General features: G+C 43.0%; 3 protein-coding genes across 7 annotated transcripts; 2 read left to right on the forward strand and 1 right to left on the reverse strand.

The window, feature by feature from the left end:
- Nucleotides 1-324: 324 nt before the first annotated feature.
- Nucleotides 325-4,878, forward strand: LOC114879309. The gene is made up of 3 exons (XM_029194129.2): nt 325-1,237; nt 3,524-3,668; nt 3,740-4,878. Exons 1-3 carry the CDS (start codon nt 1,180-1,182, stop codon nt 3,897-3,899), a joined length of 363 nt encoding a protein of 120 aa, XP_029049962.1. The 5' UTR covers nt 325-1,179; the 3' UTR covers nt 3,900-4,878.
- On the reverse strand, nt 4,768-20,649 carry LOC114879302 (CAD protein). Of its 4 annotated transcripts, none has more exons than XR_003789892.2 (26): nt 20,406-20,649; nt 19,509-19,647; nt 19,097-19,379; nt 18,706-19,022; nt 17,823-18,627; nt 17,103-17,747; nt 16,482-17,034; nt 16,032-16,407; nt 15,541-15,967; nt 15,271-15,469; nt 15,032-15,183; nt 14,857-14,961; nt 9,835-10,083; nt 8,578-8,829; nt 8,337-8,501; nt 8,038-8,199; nt 7,783-7,954; nt 7,577-7,692; nt 7,127-7,511; nt 6,698-7,047; nt 6,486-6,627; nt 6,331-6,401; nt 6,071-6,249; nt 5,808-6,012; nt 5,014-5,519; nt 4,768-4,930 (listed from the first exon to the last, which is right to left on the reverse strand). XR_003789892.2 is itself a non-coding variant. In XM_029194116.2 (26 exons), the coding sequence occupies exons 1-25, from the start codon at nt 20,524-20,526 to the stop codon at nt 5,322-5,324; spliced, it is 6,768 nt and encodes a 2,255-aa protein (XP_029049949.2). In that variant the 5' UTR covers nt 20,527-20,649; the 3' UTR covers nt 4,971-5,197; nt 5,297-5,321. The 4 variants fall into 4 exon arrangements, 3 of the variants coding, with proteins under 3 accessions (XP_029049949.2, XP_029049948.2, XP_029049947.2); XM_029194116.2 differs by lacking the exon at nt 4,768-4,930 and having other exon boundaries at nt 4,971-5,197; nt 5,297-5,519; XM_029194115.2 differs by lacking the exon at nt 4,768-4,930 and having other exon boundaries at nt 4,971-5,201; nt 5,297-5,519.
- LOC114879303 lies at nt 10,518-14,821 on the forward strand. 2 transcript variants are annotated; one of them, XM_029194117.2, is made up of 5 exons: nt 10,518-10,792; nt 10,980-11,242; nt 11,386-11,684; nt 11,767-13,553; nt 13,901-14,821. In XM_029194117.2, the coding sequence occupies exons 2-5, from the start codon at nt 11,019-11,021 to the stop codon at nt 14,516-14,518; spliced, it is 2,928 nt and encodes a 975-aa protein (XP_029049950.2). In that variant the 5' UTR covers nt 10,518-10,792; nt 10,980-11,018; the 3' UTR covers nt 14,519-14,821. The 2 variants fall into 2 exon arrangements, with proteins under 2 accessions (XP_029049950.2, XP_046144733.1); XM_046288777.1 differs by lacking the exon at nt 10,518-10,792 and having other exon boundaries at nt 10,803-11,242.
- Nucleotides 20,650-20,702: the final 53 nt, after the last annotated feature.

Here is a 20,702-nt window from a genome sequence, read left to right on the forward strand (position 1 = left end):
TTTGAAAGTAAGAGGCGCAAAGATCTATGAAGCTCACATAGCGCCGTCTGTCATCGATATTTCGAAATGCAAAATCGATCTATGGTTGCGTTACCTACTACCAGTTTATAGAATGAAAGGCTAAAAATCATTTGATTCGGTAAAATTCGAATACTTGACATCAGAGTATAAGTTTAAAATAAAAAAAGGAACGTAGCAAAGAAATGTAATTTTACTACTATTCAATTAATTAATAATTGTACCGTTACAGTAATTGTAGCACATCTTTTTTTGTTCAATAAATGTTTATAAAACTTACTTCTTTCGTCTTTGTGTTTCCCTTTAAATGACCTTGCATTTAGACAGAATTACTTCAGTGACCTCTGCACGTCGCGAACAAGAAAATACAATGATTCATTTAAAAAAAGAACCAATCTGACCTTCGCATTTCTTAAGCGACTCCACCTAATTGCTACCCTGTAATGCTTACTCTGTCTGTTCAAACAAATTTTTATCTAACAACCCAATGTTCTTACCTGCTATAACAATATAAATTAATTACGAATGTAATGAACGTATTTTAATTAATGTACTCAATTAGCTGTAGGTGGGGTGACAGAGGGCAGGTCAACATGCTTGTCTACACGTATAATTTGATGCAAGTAAAAGGAGTTGCTGTTTGAAAAGTTAAAAAGAGAAATAGTTCTAAAAATCACAAACGTAACGATTTAAGAAAAAGGATCGCCTCTTGATTGAGCGGTATCCACGACCCTGACGAGTGGCATTGGTTGTAGGTGGAGTGCAATTTTGAAGAGGACTGTACAAAAACTGTGCAGGTCGTTTCAATACGTACCAGGGTATACGTGGATCCCGGAGAGTGAATGGAAGTTATACGCGTCGGTCCTCACGGACTCTTCGATGGAGACCGTGAGGTTTCTCTTTCCTCTTTGCCGCACCTTCCCCTTCCATGATCCATGAAGCGTAGCCAGGTCTCTCTTCTTCTTTTGGCCTTTAATCTCTGTCTTTGTTGCACGTTTGCGGTTTCTGTTGCTCTCGTAGAAGCCTCACCGAGCATATCACACGGCTGGAGGCATGTGGACGACAGTTTACTTCGGGATCCCGAACCGGTCAATTCGCGGACAATTTCGAACGCTGCCCGCGATCAAGCGGAACTAACCCGAGGAAAATCGTGCCGCTAATATGGGGTTGCGCGCCAGAAGCATCAACGATAGTTTGAGACTAGCGACGACGATCAAAGGTAATTAAATTTGTTTTTTTTTTCATGTTCCTTAATCACCTGTCTTACGACGACGAAGAAAATAAATCCAGTTCGTGGAATAATGAAAAGTTTGATTAGAACTTCAAATATATTTTGCATTTGGGAAGCATAACATTTTTGAACAAATCCTCTGTAGAATATTTTCTTGGCTGCTTTTGGGGCTCAAGCAGTAAGCAGGTAGATGGCTAATTGCACTCGATGTCTGCAAAAATCGTAAAGCAAGGGGGTTAACAACTCTGCCATTTATTACCTGCTTCCGGTGGAGGGTACCCAAAGCAACAAATTTTACCCTCGAATTGGCCGAATAGATTTAGAGCTATTTGACGTGCTTTCCAAGCGCATTTTGTATCTCGCGTGAAATTCAACAGGTGCCAGTCACGTACCTTCTCTTCCCTCGTTCCTTCTGCACAAGGTGCTATTGCACCGTCTAACACAGTGTAATGCTTTCTCGTTTTATTTCGAATTTTGCGTAATGTAAGAGTGCAGAATGTTACGTGGTAATTTGCTGCATTATAACCATGGAGGAAAAAGCAATTATTTATACCGGCGTGTCAAATTAAAGCAATACTTTCTCCGACTAATAACGTGAATGCAACTATCCGATTTCACTTTTAATATAAATCAGTTTAAACAACTCTATCATCTATGATAATTAAATATCATTAGTGCATGAAATTGATTTGATTTACATGCCACAATGTAACGAAATGAAACGGTACTTTAATTCGCGATAATTCGCGAACAAATATTTATTTTGCGACAGACGAGAAAGGATGTAATACTAACAGTGAATATGTACTGTGTCGATAGAAGGATGAGAGAGGTCTGGTATGTACAGGTGCCGATAAGATCTTGGAGTTTACGAACCAGTTAAGATCAAACTGGTATGCGACGCGATAGCAATTTGCAATACGGTTTCCATTCAGACGAAAATTATCGTCTTAACTGAATCAAAGTTAGGAGCAATCTCGTACGAATGAAAGGCATGTGCGCAGATTTCATGCTTGTTCTGTGATGAAACCCACCGACCGTCACAGAGACAAACATTCTCCTGTTTATTCGCGATGGGGCAAAAGCAATCACTGGATAAAAAAATATCTATATGTAAAAGTTTATTGCATAACGTTTCGTACGTCTGTAATTGTTAGTGCTTATCTTCGTTTCGTGATATCAATGTGCCTAGCACATACGCCTCTCGTATTATATCGTTGATCACCGGTTGCGATGGAGCATCCGACAAGCAAGACAAATTTTTCCACGGAATATATCGTGCATTTTCATTTGCATCAGGCGAAATAACATGATTTCCAAGAACAGTTATCTTAATAACCGGTGCATGCATTTTTGCTTTACAGAGCGTTAAACGTCTGAACACGTTTGGAATATTCGTATTAGCGGCAGGAAAGTTTTTCGCCAACAACGTATCTATGTTACAACCGAGCCTCTGTTTCGAAACTATGCAACAGGAAACAAATTTTCTCCGTAATTTTGTGGTACGGTCAATTTACACGCGCGCAAACGTTCCCCGATGTTTCATCAGGAATGCATTTATCCCTGCTACGGTGGTCGCAGGACAATCCACGCTTCGTTTACCGTATCCTTAATGCGTTATTCGAAAAACGTGGATCGACCTTTGACGCTGCAAGTAACTTTCACGAGTTACCACTATGTGCAATTAATCAGTTTCCTACGTTTTTATTTAGAGATGACGCTCCTCGTCGATCGGCAAACCGGTCGTCGAAGTTGCGATTCGAGTTTTAGCAATGTTTCTCGTCCGATCGACACTTGTCGCGAGGCTCGTCGTTTCTGAATATTTCAGACCCTTCCATTTCCTGTTTCGTGCTGTCACGGAATTGTTACGTGCCGCGAAGAACGTCACCGATGGATTCTCGAGAAGAACGCACAATGTGCAATGACGTCAATCGATGAAAGCAATCGATTGAATTTTCCATATTCATTTCCTATGACCAAAACTATATCCATCGTATGGAATTCGAATACCGATACTACTTTTGCGAATGTACGTAATACAAGGAACCGTGTGTTGCGATACCACACCATTAGGTCGTTGACCAGAAATTTATGTAAGTCGAACAGTTTGTTGCGAAGCAAGCCTAAAAACGTCTGGTATTTCTTTCGTTTTCAGTAGAGAAAGGAATATTTCGTGCCATTACGAAACGATTAGTCGATCGTGAGATTACTTTGAATAAAAGTCGATGCAAAAGCTTCGACCGATCTCTAAAAAACTTGTGATACGTTTTTCAGGAGAAGTGTCGTGGTCAACGACAGAGGAACCCTTTACGCCCGAAGAGGAGGATGCGATAGTGACGCTGGTGGTAGTGGTGATCGGCATAATCGCGGCTATAGTGATACTGTTCTCCATGGGAATCTTTATCGACTGCAAGCTCCAGTATGTGTAAAAAAACATCAGAGGTCCCTTTCGAACTGAGAGGTAACAGCTGATCGCTTGTTTTGTTACAGAAAGCAGAACGTTTTGAAGAAAAAGAAGTTGAAACTGAAAATGCCACCACTGTCTCGCGCGAGGAAGATTCAAAAAGAGGACACGAAATCCTTGGCATCGGACATGTGCCCGAACGGCTCTAGCGACGTTGGTTTTCGTGCAAGGGATGCTATAGTTTGACGTCGCCCACGATACTGTGAACCCTTCGCGCGAACGAGACCAGGAACGTTGGTGAATTTCATCGAATTTCTTCGCCAAGTTGAAAGGAAGTGGTTTCTAGATAACGTTAAAGAAACTGGCAAAGCAAATTGCTCGAACACGGTTCAGCCGCGATAACACGAACAGAAGCAGTAGTTCGCGTCAATGGCCTCGGCCTAATAATGGACACAATCGTGCTAGTAATATACATATGGCGGCGAAACTTTGTAAAATGGTACATCGCGAAGAAATTCTTTCCTTTTCTCTATCCTTTTACCAGAGATTAGCGCGATTCGCGCAACTGTGATTCACCTATTCCTATTTATTCTACAAGTCATTCAAATCTCTCGATCGCATCGATCGTATATATCGTGAGTCGAAAGACTTTCTAATCCTCAGGTGACGAAAATGTTTAATAATGCGATCATGAACCCAAACTTCAACCACTGCTCGAACAACAATAATGATAATAATCGATATTTACAAACCGCCTGTTGCGAACGAACGCGTACGTACACTTGTGTACACGTCTACGAAAACAGCTGTGTCTCTATAACAGCGAATCGATTCGAATTCGATACAAGAAACTTTGTTATTCCTACAACGTTAAACATCCCTGCGCAAACTATGTTTCGTAGTATTTGGGGCAATGCCGAAATTTGCAACGTCCAGTTTTAGTAGTGCAACAATTACATCGCAACTCCTTTGCTGAAACGTCAAGGATTCGTGACACGATTACGAAGTTGAAAAAAAGAAAAACTGCTGACATTAATGCGAAACGTGTCTGATCGTGCGTGTTCAGTAGATGAACGTGTTGGCGCCCCAGATACTTTTCGATCAAAGCCTCGTATTATTTTCAGACGAGTATCTATTTATAGGCATAACATATGTACATGTAGATACGAGGAACAATGTATATAAATTGGTATTATTCAAAAATAAAAAATTTTATTACCTTTCACACGCGCGGCTTCTTACGTCCATCCGTAAAGAAACGAGGTGAGAATTGCATCCTGTGATGTATAATCAATTAATTATTCGAAAATTGCAGTATTTAGCGATAAGATTTTATCAAAATGTATTTATATAAAATTACGTGTCCATCGGATGTTTCATAAAAATTCTTCTTTTATCGTGTACGTAATCGAAACGAGTACAAAGTTTCGATCTGCAAACCGATGAAAAATATATCGTGCAACTGTGCTGCTTTATCACCGTCTATGATAAGTTCCAGCTCCTTGTTCCTTTGATCCAAGATAAAAGAATGTACATGAATCAGTCTAACTGGAAATACGGTCAAGAATTTTGTTTTTTTCCTATCGTTTCTTCTTCTCTCAAAATCGGAACGGTCTTGACCCACAAGCCGTGTGTGTACGTACGGGTATGATTTAGGCTCTCTAGAAATCACGCGCGTCCAAGGACCATCGCCAATAGAGCCATTCGAACATAGACGCCGTTTTCAGCTTGCCGGAAGTAAGCGGCACGGGGATCGGTATCGAACTCTGTGCTGATCTCGAAAACGCGGGGCAACGGATGCATCACGACCATCTTCCTCTTCGCTCGAGACATCAATTGTGGAGTGATTACGAAATGTCCGCAAACCTGCAACGCGCAAACATTTAACAGCGGTATTATTCCCCACTGTTTTGAATAAATATTTTTTATGCATTGGAAGACATCTTCTTTCACTTGGTTCGCAACAATATTTACGCGGGAACAAAGCTAATACGATTCAATTATCTCCAGCTATTTTCATAAGTGCGTTTATCTCGATATCGAAGCCTTGCTTGAGGTCACGTCTATCGCTAATTAATCACTCGCATGGTAATAAGCACCAAGTACGTCATTCAAGCCGTTTCAAGTTCAATTTGATTCGTTGAAAGAATTTACCTGTCGATATTCCGCCTGAGTGGCGAAACGTTCTTTCTGAATGCGCGTCATGTAAAGAACGTCTGTGTCGGGAAGAGCCTCCTCTAGTGTGTTAAACTTTTCCTGTGGGATTCCACGCTCGGACACGTATTTTACCACATGGTCAGGCATGCCAAGTCCAGGAGGACAAACGTACCGAAGTTCCACGTTGTACAAAGTCAATAGCCTGTAACACGACGTCTATGCGAATAAAATAAAAAGTACACGATTTGGCACAAAATTACCTTGCCAAAGAATGGACGGTTCTACCATGCTTCAGGTCCCCGACCATGGTGATGGTGAGACCGTTCACTGTACCAATTTCATCTCTGATGGTAAAGATGTCGAGCATCGCTTGAGTTGGGTGCTCGCCGACACCATCGCCGGCATTGAGTAATGGCTTTCTACAATGCTGCGCGGCTCTCTGAACGAACGATGGAATAGATAACGATAAGCGTGCTTATTTTGGACCTTCCGCGTAACCTGGAAAAAATGAACCACTCACCGATACCGCACCCGGTTCAGGGTGACGAAGAACCACTACGTCCGCGTATCCAGCCATCACCGCGACCGAATCTGTAATACACATTGAAAACGTTTCGATCCATTCAATTTCAGTTATTTTCGTTGACAGCTCGAACGCTTAACGAGATTCCAAACCTTCTAAAGTCTCCCCTTTTTTCACAGACGATGTAGTACCATCCATGGATATCACACGACCGCCGAGCCGTTCCATCGCCGCGGCAAAACTGCAAGAAGTTCTGGTACTGACTTCGTAAAAGATCGATGCCATCACTTTTCCCTATTTGCAAACGAGACCGAATATTGCGAATGCTTTCCCTTCCCGCAGAATCAACAGCGAATGTTCTTACCCGTAAAATATGGTCCAAAGATCGTTCTTTCCTAACAGCGCTGCGAAGCATTTCGGCGAGATTAAATACGTCCTTTAACGATTCTTTCGTGAAAATGTCTACGGACAAAATGTTGTGCCCGACCAGGTTGTGGCTAATGTGAACAGGGGGAACAGGGGGAACAGGTGTCACGGTCGTCAGGAGGAGATTGGGATTGCTGTCGCTTTTGTACCTAGTCGCGTTGCTAATGGGAAGCGGTGAAATGTTGCGTTGTAACGTTGGAACTTTTGTCTGTTCCCGAGATTCTACGTCCACGGAAAAGTGAACGTTCGATTTCTGTGATGTCGGTTGCAAAAGCTGCGCGTACGAATCTGAAAAAAAGAGCAAATTTATTCGATCTTTTAAATTGAAAGAAAGAAAGCACCTTGATCGGGGACAGAGTTTTCGTACCATTTTGCTCTTCTTCGGTTATGTCGTAATTCGGTGACAACAGACCGTCCAACGCAGAGTTCGGCCGACTAACAACAACGTCGAGGATCGGTGCAGTAGTCGCAATTAGATGTTTCGTTTTAGCTTGAATTTCTCTGATATCTTGACCAAAGCCAGGATTTACCAAAACTTGCCCTTCGACGTAAGCGACCTCCCCTCGAAGTACCACCCTGTGCACCGATCCTCGAACTTTCATCCCAGCGAACGGAGTCCACTTTGATTTACTAAAAGGCATCGCTTCCGGAATTACCCATTCGTCGTCGAGATCAACCTCGATATAGGTATTTGGCTGATCCGGTACGTTAAAGATCTTTTTCGGATTTCTGTACAGCTTGTCCACCACGTCCTGAAAACGTAAGCGTACAAGATATTAGTGAACGAAACGAAATACACGTGGATCGTCGTAACTACCTCTATGGTCATTTTTCCCTCGTGAACCGCGGTCAATAAAAGCGGAAGCATGGTTTCGAGTCCAGGAAATCCTGGCGGTGGTGTCTCGCTGCATTTCTCTTGTACCGTGTGCGGTGCTTGAACATTGAAACACAAGGTACGGTAATGAATCTATCGTATTGAAAAATTTTCATCTGTACAGGTGAAAATCCAGCAGCAGTATTTACCGTGATCTGTGGCGAAGCAATCGATCACATCTAAATTTTCCCAGAGAGCTTGCTGATCCTCCCTGGTTCCCAATACTGGTCTCACTTGACCCCGTCCGTGTCCTATTCGCTCGAGATCATCCTCGCACAGGAATAAATGATGAGGGCATACTTCGCAGGTGACGGCCATTCCCTGAAGGAAATGCGTACGCGTATGCGTATTGAATTACTCGAGAAAAGATCGGCTTTTAAGAGGATTTGCAACGAGTAGGATACCTTCTCCTTAGCAGCGCGTATAATTTGGATCTCTTCTTTTCGGGCTACGTGACACACGTGAATGGGTCTGTTGTGCAAGCCGGCCAGAAGAAGGATCGCAGCCGTGGTCTGACCCTCGGCATGTACGCAAAGAGGGTACCGTTTTGGCCAACTTTGAAAATGCTGAAATAAACTCGTTCCGTGAATCATATTTGATAAAACGTGACAACTTTTCGAGGTATTTCGTTTCTCAAATCATTATCACGAGTTTACAGTAAATAAGATTTTTATTTGATCAACCGTGTTTACGATGGGTTTACCTTTATCCATATTGTCAAATCGGTCAATCGAAGTGTCGTAAAGGTTTCATTGAGATACATCTTGAGACCCGCTGTCAGCGGAGCCAGCTCGGCTGTTATACTGTAATTATCCGACGAAGCGCCGATATAAATTGCGTAATCGCATCTCGCACTGGAGAGAGCACGCTATAATGAGAAAGAATTAAAGAGAAGAGGGATAAGAGAATGGTTGTGAAGGAAAGCTTCGCAATTGCTTTCTTACTTCCTTGGCCAGGGCGAAAGACTGATGATCGACGACAGCAGGGTAGGTGTTGGGCATTGCGAAGATTACCGTGATGCCTCCGGCGAGCGCAGCCGCGGTGCAAGAAGCAAAATCTTCCTTGTAAACTGTTCCAGGATCACGGGTGTGCACGTGAACGTCGATCAAGCCAGGAAGCTTGATCATCGTTCGTGAAGACATGCAATCTGTGTGAGTTTTCATACGTGGTGCTCGACCGCCAAGCATTCTCATAGCCTGTGGAAGATGTTAGAATACGTAGTAAAATTCACTCGGACGAAAAACGGATAGCCACGCACGTGTCGACCCGTGGGTGGCGAAATAAGTTGATAAAAATATCTTGGGCAATCATCGAGATACGAAGAAAATGTTGCATGGCGTCGCGCGGCAAAAATGTAAACAAGACTCTAACGTGGGCGCCTCGGAAAATCTATTATATAGGAACATTGGGAAAATTCTAATTCTCTTACATTCTGAGGTATAACAAACTCACACATGCAACTCGCCATCTAGAGATACAAGATTCAAATCCTTGGTTCACGGCATTTTTATTTTTTAATAATAATTCGCCTCTTTTTGAATAACTCTTCCCTACCAATCATCCCTTAAAAAAAAAAAAAAAAAAAAAAAAAAAAAAAAAAAACAGTGACCCGGGATTTGAACCGAGGACCTTTGGGTTACGAGTCATGTGTTAACTACTGAACTGATCCTTCACCTGCAATTTGAAGGTCCTCGGTTCAAATCCTTGATGTCCAAAAAAATTTTTTTTTTTTTAGGATCATTTTTATGTAATAGTTATTTAAAAAGAGACAAATTATCATTAAAAATAAAAAAAAATGTTGGGAACCAAGGATTTGAACCGCGGATTTCTAGATTGCGAGTTGTATGTGTGAGTTTGTCATACTTCAGAATGTAAGGAGTAACTAACTGTAATTGTTAATATCTTTTAAACAATTACCCGTCTGCCCCCAAAAGGGGGTATAGGCGTGTTCAGCTCGACGAGCTCTACAAGCTGGCAAAGTTTCATTAATAAGTGAGTGTAACACTTGGGTAATTCTCTGTATTAGATATTTTTAACGAACTTTGTAACTTCAATTGTTTCTATGACTAACGTGGCCACACATATTTCATGATAACAGAACAATACGTAAAACGATTACTAATCTTAGGGTGATTAATGAAATTGCAAGGCGACGAGTAAGCTTCCGAACGATTTCTAAAAGAATTACACGTGTTACTCACTTCGACGAGCAATTTGGCACATTTAACGTCTGTGATTAGAGGAACGGAATAATCGACCGCGAGCCTTCTGGTGCGATATCCGTGCGTCATAAAATTCGAGACTCGCCGTGCACCGCCGTTCCGCATTGGCAAATTAATTACAAGATCAAATTGCTTTTTGGAAAGGAAATCGGCCAAATGTCTTAGATCGCTCGGGCTGGAATCTTCGTTCACGCTGATATTCTCGAAGGTCCATTGCGCTGGTTCTACCTGTACATTGAAAACATTCGTTGACCGAACATTAGTTTTCGTTAAACCAATCGTTTCGTTTCAACACATTATCTAGCACCGAAAGATTGGGCCATTATCATTTTTTGATTTACTTATCATATCGAACGTTGTACGCCCTCGGATAGTAGAGCCTAGTGTATCTTTTCGATGATATCTTAAAACGAGTAATTTTATAAATCTATATCTGAAGTGATAAACGCAACTCAATTTACAAATTAATATTCACAAACTGCACTAGAATTTATGGAAGGACTTTACCTACTCCTTAAAAGATACCTATTCATTATATTGCATAGGAATCCATTTGCGATTATATCAAATAGCAACATTGTTTAACGTTAAGATTAGATACAGATCAATTTCTTTTTTAACGTGATCTTATCTGCAACATCAACGCTGAACTCGAGCATCGATTGCAGTTACGATAATGAAATAACTCTAGGACAGTCATAATGCGGTTCTCTCTCGAATCGTATTGCCCGTACGAGAGTGAACCACCAAATGTGATATCCTCGAGAATTTGTTCTAAACGATTTTTAATTCGTCGAGAGGGAAGACTTCAACTAACAAAGACCTTGAGAAACGTTATCGTAATTTGATCGAGGAGTAGTAATCCTAACACGAAAACTCTTCATGGATAACCGATAGCCGACAGTCGACATTCTGGCTTGTGGCTCGATAACGATAGGTAAGTATTTATCGAGCTGCAGTACGCTGTGACTGGGTTATTGTCTTGTCGATCAACGCATACGTGTCATTTCGCGTTTGCATGCGTCATGTTCGCGTGCTTTGATTGCTCGTTACGATTATCAACGAGTCAAATTTTTTCGCGGGGTAGTGGAAGTTGACAGGCGATACTCGAACGGTGCGAATAGTTTTTAGAAAAAACGTTTCGGACGGACAAGGGATCGGACATGGGGAATTCAAAGTCGAAAAGTAAGAACGGTGCACGAGGGAAAATTCGTGGGAAAGCTGGACGTGAGAGTCAGCCTGGAGGTGGCAAGTATCCAGGAAATCGAAACGACGAGTACGAAGACACCGAACTGTTGTTACTGAGAAGAGCCATCGAAAGGGATCCGGAAAGTTTCGTACTAAACAATCTGATGATGTGTGTTCAGTTTTTCGGCAATTACGAAGAGTAAGATATCGTTTTTCTTTTTCCCTGTTTTTTCCATTAAATCGTTTGCGCAATTTACGCTATCACCAATATTTATACTGCCACGCGTGTAGATATTACGATAAAACGCTTTTATCGCAATTAACGAAAAAAGAATTTCTTAGAGAAATCAAGCACGTGAAGGAAACGCTGGTCTCGTCGCAGGAGGCTAAATTGAACAAACGTCTACCACCACAGAAGCACGTTCTACTTCCAGACGTTCTCCAAGAACACATCTCGCGAAATGTCGGTTTTACCTCGACCAGGCAAACTTTTCGACCGACCGTCGAACCGCTTCATCCGGTTCGAATTTATACAGTCCACGATAATATCGATATCATCGAACAGAATTATTCGTCACATTACAGTAGCGTGAACGATTCGACCATGTACAATATTCTGTTGAAACCGACTGCTCATCAAGGTAAGTAAACATTCTCTAAATTATAGGATATATCGCTTAATGTTACGATATTTCGTTTATCGAAGCACATTTACGTCGTTAGGATACGTGCACCTCCAAGTTTTGGACGAATTTGGAATGTCCAAGAGAAGAATGAACGATGACGAGATGGACTTATCGTCGATAGCGGAGAACGACGATGAATTTTACAGCGACGGTGAGAGCATTTACGGTCTGAAACTAGGACCGAACGCGTCCAACTATTCGATCCTACCCGATAGGTCCAAGCAAGCCGCGTCAAAAGGTTCTAACTACAGCATACACGCGAGATCCTTGCCGAATTTGCACGAGGAGGAAATCGCGACTACTAGTGGACGCGATTTGTCTCATTCTAGTCGCAACGTGAAGGCCCAGACTGATTACGAGAACGACTCCTCGGCCGATGAACAGAGCTTGGAAGGCAAGAGAAACTCGTCCAAGGGAGAATTGACCAAACAAGGGAATCGACGGCCGGAAAAACAATCGTCGCAAACTAAAGTGCAAGAATCGTCGGGTCAAGAAATAACGACCAGTAGCAATAGTTCCGGTTATCGATCGGACAATTACAGCGACAGCAGTGGCAATCGCAGTCAAAATTTCAGTTTGTCTCAGAATTCGAATTACGAAGAGTTGGAGGAGTGGATAGCAAACGCTAAACTGCCGAGTAACTGCTTCAAAAAGGTTACTTACACGGCCGAAGGCAAACTTTTCGATCCAAAGGAAGAGAGGAAACAGCTAATAAACAGTAAACAGCGGAGGATCAAGCTGGCTTTGAGACGCCACAACTACGATCTTCGTTACGTGAGCAGCACCGAATTCATGAAACACTTTATGAACGTTTTCATGAATCGTTTGGGCGACTCGTTCGGATTCGATAAGGAGTCCGTGGACGACGCGAGACGAGAGGGTTGCGTTCTCTATTGCGACCAAATCATGGTTTCCAGCACGGTCAGATACAGTCGAGTCGAACAGTATGAAATTATACCCGCGATTTGGTTGCAATGGCCCACCTGTGCTCAAGAATGGCTGGACAGGCCGAGAAGTACCTGGCCCGACTACAACGACGTCGAAAAGATCAAAGACTTTGGATGTTTCGTGGTACCGGAGGGTTTTGTGCCGAAAAAAGGGAATAGCAATATTATGGTGGACCTCGAATGGCAGCTCACTTTTCCAACTGCCGAACGATATCTTGAAACCTGTATGACTCAGTCTCAGGTACAGGTGTACTTCATCGCGTTGATGCTTCACAAGACTTTCATGAGGCCCGTTTTGGATACCATGTTCGGTATGACCGCCGCTCACATCAGGCACAGGTTGTTTTGGATGATCGAAGAGAACGACAGGCCATCGAAATGGCCCAAGAACAGAATGGGAGAGTGTTTGTTATTCCTATTGAACTCGTTATACCATAGTATTAGCCAAAACGAGCCCACTCTCAGGGATTACTTCATCGCCGATAGGAATCTCTTTCAACGCGTACCCTCTGAACATTTGCTGCACACGCAGAAACAACTGAAACGCATCATCGAGAATCCGGTGATGTACGTTTTCCATGCGTTGGAGAACATTCGATACGGCGATAACTTTTTCCCTCGGCTAGATTACGAGATGCTGTTGAAAATATTGACAGCGGACACGTTGACACTGGTCAACCCGGCGTTAGGTCAACGTATCCTAAAGCCAATGCCACGACCTAACGATACAAACGCCGAGCAGGAGGACAAATATAGTAAAACAAAAGGATTTTGGGACAGTGTCAAAAATCAACCAAAAAAACATTCCGTTCAATCGGTTAACAATAGAACGTTAATTAATCCTCGCAAAGCTACGGATTCCATCATCGAAATTTCGGTAAGTATTATGACGAAATCATGATAAAACTGTTATCGCTTTGAAATATTTCAACCTAATTTACGCTCATAATCAGACTTTAAACGATTCGGTAGATCTGCTACTGTTTTTTTTTTTTTTTCGAATAAAATATTTTGATTAGTTTCATCGTTTCAACGCGAAGATGCCAGGCGATAGATAGAGATTACTTTATATCTCTATCTTAATAGTTTCTAATCTTATCTATGATACTTTGCCTGAGATCTACAATCTATTCGTTATGGATGTAGGATATATTATTTGTACGGAATATTACCGTGTATATCGATATGTAATGAAAGCTGATTAATTGGCTGTTACTTTTGCAGACGCGGTGCGCGGAGCTCGAGGGTCCAAGGTTGTGCGTTCTGCTAGATTTCTTCGTAAGGCATTTTATCAAAATCGCTGAACGTTGTAATCAATATCGAGCCTATGAACAGAAAGCCGCTTACCTCGATCACGCAGATCGATTATCCATTCTACTTTTCGAATATCAAAGATTCAAAGAGGACGCTCGAGCTTATCGCGATAAGATCAAAGTTCTTAGAAGAAAGATGGGAAGATCAGAATCCCGAGACAATATTCCAGAAACGCCAAAAAGAAACGCGGAAACCGCCATATACGTTGCATCGTTGAAAGATCGCTTCGTGCCTGAACCTCCGGAGAGGGTTTACTCTTCGCCACGAACCAGTGATACACAGCAATCGGATCAGACGACCGATCGTGTTCAAAATATTACCGAAGCGATAGTTCACGAAACACATCACCAAGAAACGAAGGAAAAAACGTCCATCCTTAAGGATAAAACGATAACGCCGAATTCAGTGACGTTCCGAAAAAGTTCGAGCGTTGAAAGTGAAATTTATGAATCAAAAAATGACAATAAATCGGTACCAACGCTTATTACACTGCCCGAAGTCCCAGAAAACGACTCCACGTACATTTAAAAATATATTGGAAGAAAATCAAATCGAAAACTAAACCGAAACATTCGACCATTTGAATCTTTGGTTGTTCATTCATTAATAAATTTCTCATACTTTAGAAAATCGTTTATAATTTATTGTTACGTTAGCATTATTTATATCGTATTTGATCAAACAACAACGTGTTTCTCACTGCCAAGACTAATAAGACGACAAGAAACTGTGTACACTTAAACTATTAGTTACGCGCTAAGTTATCGAAAACCTTTTAAATAAGCTGTAGTTTGTGTGTAAATATTTAAATATACAGATATGTCACATTTATTTAAAGAGTATTCAATTCCCAAAATTCCACTTACCTCCACTCCGTGTTCGGTATAGAAATCTGCTGTTCCCATGCTGGCGTATAATTTGTATCCCATTTTATGGAGACTTTGAATCGACGGTAGCAATTCCATTTTGTGCTGTGAAAACATTTCTACTAAAATGCAAAAGTTGCGACGAAATATCTCGACCACTGGTAAAGAATATTACCTTGAAACTTCCTATGGAAAGTAAAATTCCCTTTTGCGGTATATGAAAGCCGGTGCTCATCGTTCCTTTCAAGTAAGCCTCGTACCGATTGTCACCGAAACAAGCAACCTCCCCGGTGGACACCATCTCCACGCCCAACATTACATCCGCACCTACTCGTTCAATGACAAATTATAAATTATATTCTTTAATGAATAGTTGTTTCGGAGTGAAAATCGTTTTCGAACGCGTATCTTTACCGGCAAGGCGCGAGAAGGAAAATTGCGGAACTTTAACGCCGACTTTGCCGCATCCGGCGAGAACGTCAACTGGTTCGACGGATTCTCCGACAATCAGTCGCGTGGCCATAGCTACGAAATCGTGGTCCAAGGTTTTCGAGACGAAAGGAAACGATCTAGATACCCTGACGTTACACTCGATGACTTTTAGTTCGTTGTCCTGTTAAAAAAGAAACTAATTATTCGAAGAGATGAAAAAAGACCACGTTCTCCTGTGTCATTTTCAATTACCTTCGCTATCAGTTGCATGTTGAAGGGACCAGTTACACCAAGGGAGGCGGCAATTGCCTTTGACATCATTTTTATTTTCGCTAACGTTTCAGCATTGATGTCCTGTGGTGGAGTAACGAGGGTAGCATCACCCGAATGCACACCCGCGTTCTCCACGTGTTCCGACACCGCCATACACAGAATTACCCCGTCATAGGCAACCGCGTCCACGTCTATCTCCTTCGCTTCGAGAATAAACTTCGAGATGACTACTGGGTGCTCTTTGTTCACCTCGCTGGCGCTTTTCAAATACGACTCTAGATCGTGGTTCGAATGGGCCACGTTCATCGCGGCTCCGCTCAACACGTACGATGGGCGCACCAAGCAAGGATAGCCCACTTCGTCGCAGAACTCGATAGCGGACTTCAGGTTCGTCAATTCTTTCCACCTACCCGTCGATCGTATTTTTGTAACAAGGTATACTTTAATACAGTCGGTGTTCTCATACTCACCTGGGTTGAGAAATTCCTATGCCGTCCAGCATGCGGGAAAATTTAAACCGATTTTCAGCTCCGTCCACAGACTCCGGCGAAGTTCCAAGAATTCTGGCTTGCTGCCTGTGGAGATCCATAGCGATGTTGTTCGGTAATTGACCGCCCATCGAAAGAATTATTCCCTCCGGACATTCGTGGTCATAAATGTCCATCACCACTTCAAACGATATTTCCTCGAAGTACAATCGATCGCTCATATCGTAGTCGGTACTGACCGTTTCTGGGTTGTAATTGATCATGATCGTTTTCCTTCCTAAATTTCGCAACTCGCGCAGACAACTCACGGCACACCAATCGAATTCCACCGAACTGCCGATTCGATAAACGCCGGAACCTGCGGAAACAGAATTCAAATTTTTTAAATATAAAATAAATTAGTAGGTAAACATTTCGGTACCGTCAACTTGCCTATCACCATTGTGTATCCGCCAGGAAAATCTACGTCGTGCGTAGTTCCGTTGTAAGTTATATAAAGATAATTTGTTGTCGCTGGCCATTCTGCAGCCACCGTGTCTATTTGCTTCACCATCGGTCGTATATTGCTCTCTTGCCTTTGTATTCTAACAGCTAATTCCGAGCTCTTTACAGCCGCTGCGATTTGCTTGTCTGAAAATCCAATCCGTTTCGCGCCTAGCAAAACATCGTGAGACAATTTTGTGTGGTCGGTGTTCTCCAGTACCACATAGTAGTCAATAATATTCTTCATCTTATGCAGGAACCATCGATCTATCTTTGTCAATTCGTATAATCGATCGATCGTGTATCCAGCCTTGATCGAAGCAGCGAGAACGAACATTCTCTTGTCAGTTGGCTTTTCCAATTCCTCGTCGTTCGGAGTTTTCACATACGGATCGAAACCAGTAATATTCTCGTCCACCATTCTCAGAGCCTTCTGAAAGGCTTCCTCGAATTTGCGCCCAATCGCCATCACTTCTCCTACGCTCTTCATAGAGCTACCAATCTGAAATTAACGAGACGACCGATATTCATCGCGTTTCCCGATGATCTACAATCGCGAATCTTACGTACCTTCGTGCTGACTCGTTGAAATTTCCCCAAGTCCCATCTTGGAATCTTGACCACGCAATAGTCGAGGCTAGGCTCAAAGCAAGCCGTTGTTTTTCCAGTGACGCTGTTGTGAATATCAGGTAGGCGAATACCAAGTGCCAACTTGGCGGCCACGTAAGCTAACGGGTAACCGGTCGCTTTACTCGCCAAAGCCGAGCTTCGAGACAATCTTGCGTTTACTTCGATGATATAATATTCTGCGGTGTTCGGATTCAACGCGTATTGAATGTTACACTCGCCAATGATGCCGAAATGTCTAATGACGTTGATGGCAGTCGTTCGAAGCATATTGTACTCTTTATTCGACAAAGTCTGGCTCGGAGCAATAACGATCGACTCACCGGTGTGAATACCGAGAGGATCGACGTTCTCCATGTTGCATACTGTGATGCAATTATCGTACGCGTCTCGAACCACTTCGTACTCGACTTCTTTCCAACCCTTCAACGATTTATCGATGATCAGTTGGTTAGAGTGAGCAAAAGCTTGCTGGGCCAGAGTGCATAACTCTTCCTTGGTATTAGCGAAGAACGAACCCAAACCTCCGAGGGAAAACGCAGCTCTGGCCATCACGGGGTAGCCTAGTTTTCCAGCTGCGTCCAGTGCCTGTGGATAAGAGTTGATAACATGTTAATATCTCATAATTATTTATAAAAAGACATTCCCCACGGAAGTGCCTACCTCTTGAATAGAGTACACCGCGGCACTCGGTGCTACTTTTTCATTTATCTGAGCGATGCGTTCGGCGAATAGCTTTCTGTCCTCGGTTTCTATCACCGATTGTATAGGTGTTCCTAGAATTTTTACGTTGTACTTTTCGAACACACCGCTCTTCTCGAGCTCGACGCCGCAATTGAGAGCAGTTTGTCCACCAAATGTTAACAGCACACCGTCGGGACGTTCCGATCGTATCACCTGTTCCACGTATTCAGGTATAATCGGCAGAAAGTAGACTTTATCGGCCATGCCTTTGGTGGTTTGTACGGTCGCGATGTTCGGATTGATCAGAAGCGTTTGCACGCATTCTTCCTTCAACGCCTTGATCGCTTGCGATCCAGAGTAGTCGAATTCGCCTGCCTGGCCGATGCTGAGACCGCCCGATCCCAAAATTAACACCTTCTTCGGCCGGATGACCATGTTATCCGGCTGCTCCCTACGGAATCTCAATTTTTCATTCAATCTCTCTTTCATCGAGATCTCCGCTACACCCTTCGTTTCGTCCTTTACGGCGTCCAAGAACACGTCGAACAAGCATTCTAAATCCTGAGGACCGGCAGTGTGCTCGGGATGAAATTGAACGGAAAAATAAGGCATAGTCGAATGCACAATGCCTTCGTTGCTTTTGTCATTCGTGTTAGTGAAGAGTGCCTCCCAATTCTCTGGCAACTGACCCGCGTCGACCGCAAACCCGTGGTTTTGCGAGGTCATGAAGCAACGACCGGTTCCGTGATGTGTAACTGGTTGATTGTGGCCACGATTTCCGTAACTGTGCGCATAAGTACGTAATTTTGAACAGTTACATCAATGGGTGTAAGATTATGAAAAAACAAACAACGATGCCTACCTCATCTTGTACGTTAAACAACCGGCAGCGATGCAGAGCAACTGATGACCAAGGCAAATACCGAAAATCGGTTTCTTTGGTCGTTGTTCAAGAACGGTTCGAATGTTCGCCACCGTTGCATTACATTTGCTCGGATCACCCGGTCCATTGCTGAGGAATAAGCCATCGTATTTCAGCTTACTCACGTCACAATCCCACGGCACGACATCCACGCGAGCACCTCGACTAATCAAGCACCTCAATTGATTGTACTTTAGACCGCAGTCTATAACGCATATACGAGGAGAACCGCTGGGATTATACGTTCTTTGTACGCTCTGAAATTGGAAGTAGAATAAATCAAAGTTACAAGACGATGAACGCGATCGAAATAGATTTGATCGTCCGGCACCTGCGACACTTCCGCAACGAGATTCCTCTTGTTCGGATCCGTTATAGGTGGATCCAGAGGGAGAGAATTTACAACTGGTTGATCGAAAACGATTCTACCCAATATGCTACCCTTTTCGCGAATAATTTTCGTCAATGCTCTTGTGTCGATTTCGTATATTCCGGGAATATTTTGTTCCTTCATCCATTCGGACAGCGTTCTCGTTTGCCGCCAATGACTCGGAGTTTCGCAGATCTCGCCGACCACCAGGCCAGCGGCCCAGATTCGATGAGATTCGAACCAACTGGAAAGAAATATGTTAATTAAGATGACGCGACGTCTCGAAGAAAGTAACAATAAATACTGATATTTGATTTCTTGATGATAGCGTTGCCTCGTAATCGTAAACGTTACTATCGTTTCGAAAGCTTACTATGGGATTTTATGTTCGTCCAGTTCGTTTCCAAACACGCCATAATTTCCAATCAGCGGATACGTGAGCACTAAAATTTGAGCATGGTAGGAAGGATCTGTAAGTGATTCCGGATAACCCACCATACCGGTCTGGAACACTGGAAAAATGCATCATTGCAAACAACGTGTACGTGCGTGTATACATGTTACGTGAACAATGTTTGTCTTCGTACGTTTACGTAACTTTGAAACAGTAAATACAATGGTAGAACCTTAGATCATGAAAAGACTCGCTCCTATCTGCGTTTTAAGCTCGCGTTATCTCATCGACATAATTTCCACAAAATAACCGACTTAAAGGTAAAAAAATCTCATTAGATACGTTCCTCTATTATTTCACGCGTTTAAATTCGAGATCTCGATGAAATTTCAAAAAGCTCATCAAAAACATTTCAACGAGCTCGAATGATTGCCGGTCGAACGATAACCGACACGGTTTCAGGGAAGAAAACTGTCAGTGTATTTGTCCGATAGGCAAAGCTGTTTATTCCAAGGGATTCATTAATGCATGGAAACTTTTGCAACCGGCGCGACCCGGCACAGAAACAAATTCATAAAACGACAGTGATAGTCGAGAATGAACGTGTATCGAGCCCACGTGGCTAGTTGGTTGATTGCGCGTGCTCACGGAACACATTCATACAATTCTTTCCGGACACTGCGTAATCAAGCATACCGGCTGGGAGCATTATCACAGGGAATAATGGTCGTGATTATCGGGGGAATTACTAGCCGGTTATTGCTCGAATTCGATTAATCAGAGTGATTGGTAAGGTTCGTGGAAAGATCCATGCACGTGCGTCTGCTACCTGCGGCAACGCAATGGACGAGGAGCACGTGTTCCCCGAACACTCACCTATTTCACCATCGACGGGTTTCTCCGCGCCAAAATGCCTTCCCGGGAAGACAGAACCATCCTCGAGCACGAGGTAAACTTTTCTCGGTGTAACGTTAACAACCACCGCATGGTCGTGCATTTTTCCCAAGCGATTAACGGCCCTTTCCGCGAGCGTGTTCTCGACCCAGCGATCACTGCTTAGTCTATGGGTCGAGAACACGCTTTATACGATACAAGGAGGGTCGTTTCGGAGCGCGGCTCCCACGAGGCTGCTCGATCTCATCCAAGCCTGCGCGTAGCGCTGTTAAACGCGGC

The sequence above is a fragment of the Osmia bicornis genome, chromosome 14 (genome assembly GCF_907164935.1).
Source record: "Osmia bicornis bicornis chromosome 14, iOsmBic2.1, whole genome shotgun sequence".
Taxonomy (NCBI): domain Eukaryota; kingdom Metazoa; phylum Arthropoda; class Insecta; order Hymenoptera; family Megachilidae; genus Osmia; species Osmia bicornis.

Bases quoted from the DNA above. Each gene is read 5' to 3' on its own strand.
- LOC114879309 (XM_029194129.2), top strand. From the start codon at position 1,180: ATGGGGTTGCGCGCCAGAAGCATCAACGATAGTTTGAGACTAGCGACG. The intron at 1,238-3,523 runs GTAATTAAATTT...TACGTTTTTCAG, and splicing joins ACTAGCGACGACGATCAAAG to GAGAAGTGTCGTGGTCAACG. The intron at 3,669-3,739 runs GTATGTGTAAAA...GTTTTGTTACAG, and splicing joins TTTATCGACTGCAAGCTCCA to AAAGCAGAACGTTTTGAAGA.
- LOC114879303 (XM_029194117.2), top strand. From the start codon at position 11,019: ATGGGGAATTCAAAGTCGAAAAGTAAGAACGGTGCACGAGGGAAAATT. The intron at 11,243-11,385 runs GTAAGATATCGT...AGAATTTCTTAG, and splicing joins TTTTTCGGCAATTACGAAGA to AGAAATCAAGCACGTGAAGG. The intron at 11,685-11,766 runs GTAAGTAAACAT...TTACGTCGTTAG, and splicing joins GAAACCGACTGCTCATCAAG to GATACGTGCACCTCCAAGTT.
- LOC114879302 (XM_029194116.2), bottom strand. From the start codon at position 20,526: ATGCACGACCATGCGGTGGTTGTTAACGTTACACCGAGAAAAGTTTAC. The intron at 19,648-20,405 runs GTGAGTGTTCGG...GCATTTTTCCAG, and splicing joins ACCCGTCGATGGTGAAATAG to TGTTCCAGACCGGTATGGTG. The intron at 7,512-7,576 runs GTAGTTACGACG...TTACGTTTTCAG, and splicing joins AGGGAAAAATGACCATAGAG to GACGTGGTGGACAAGCTGTA.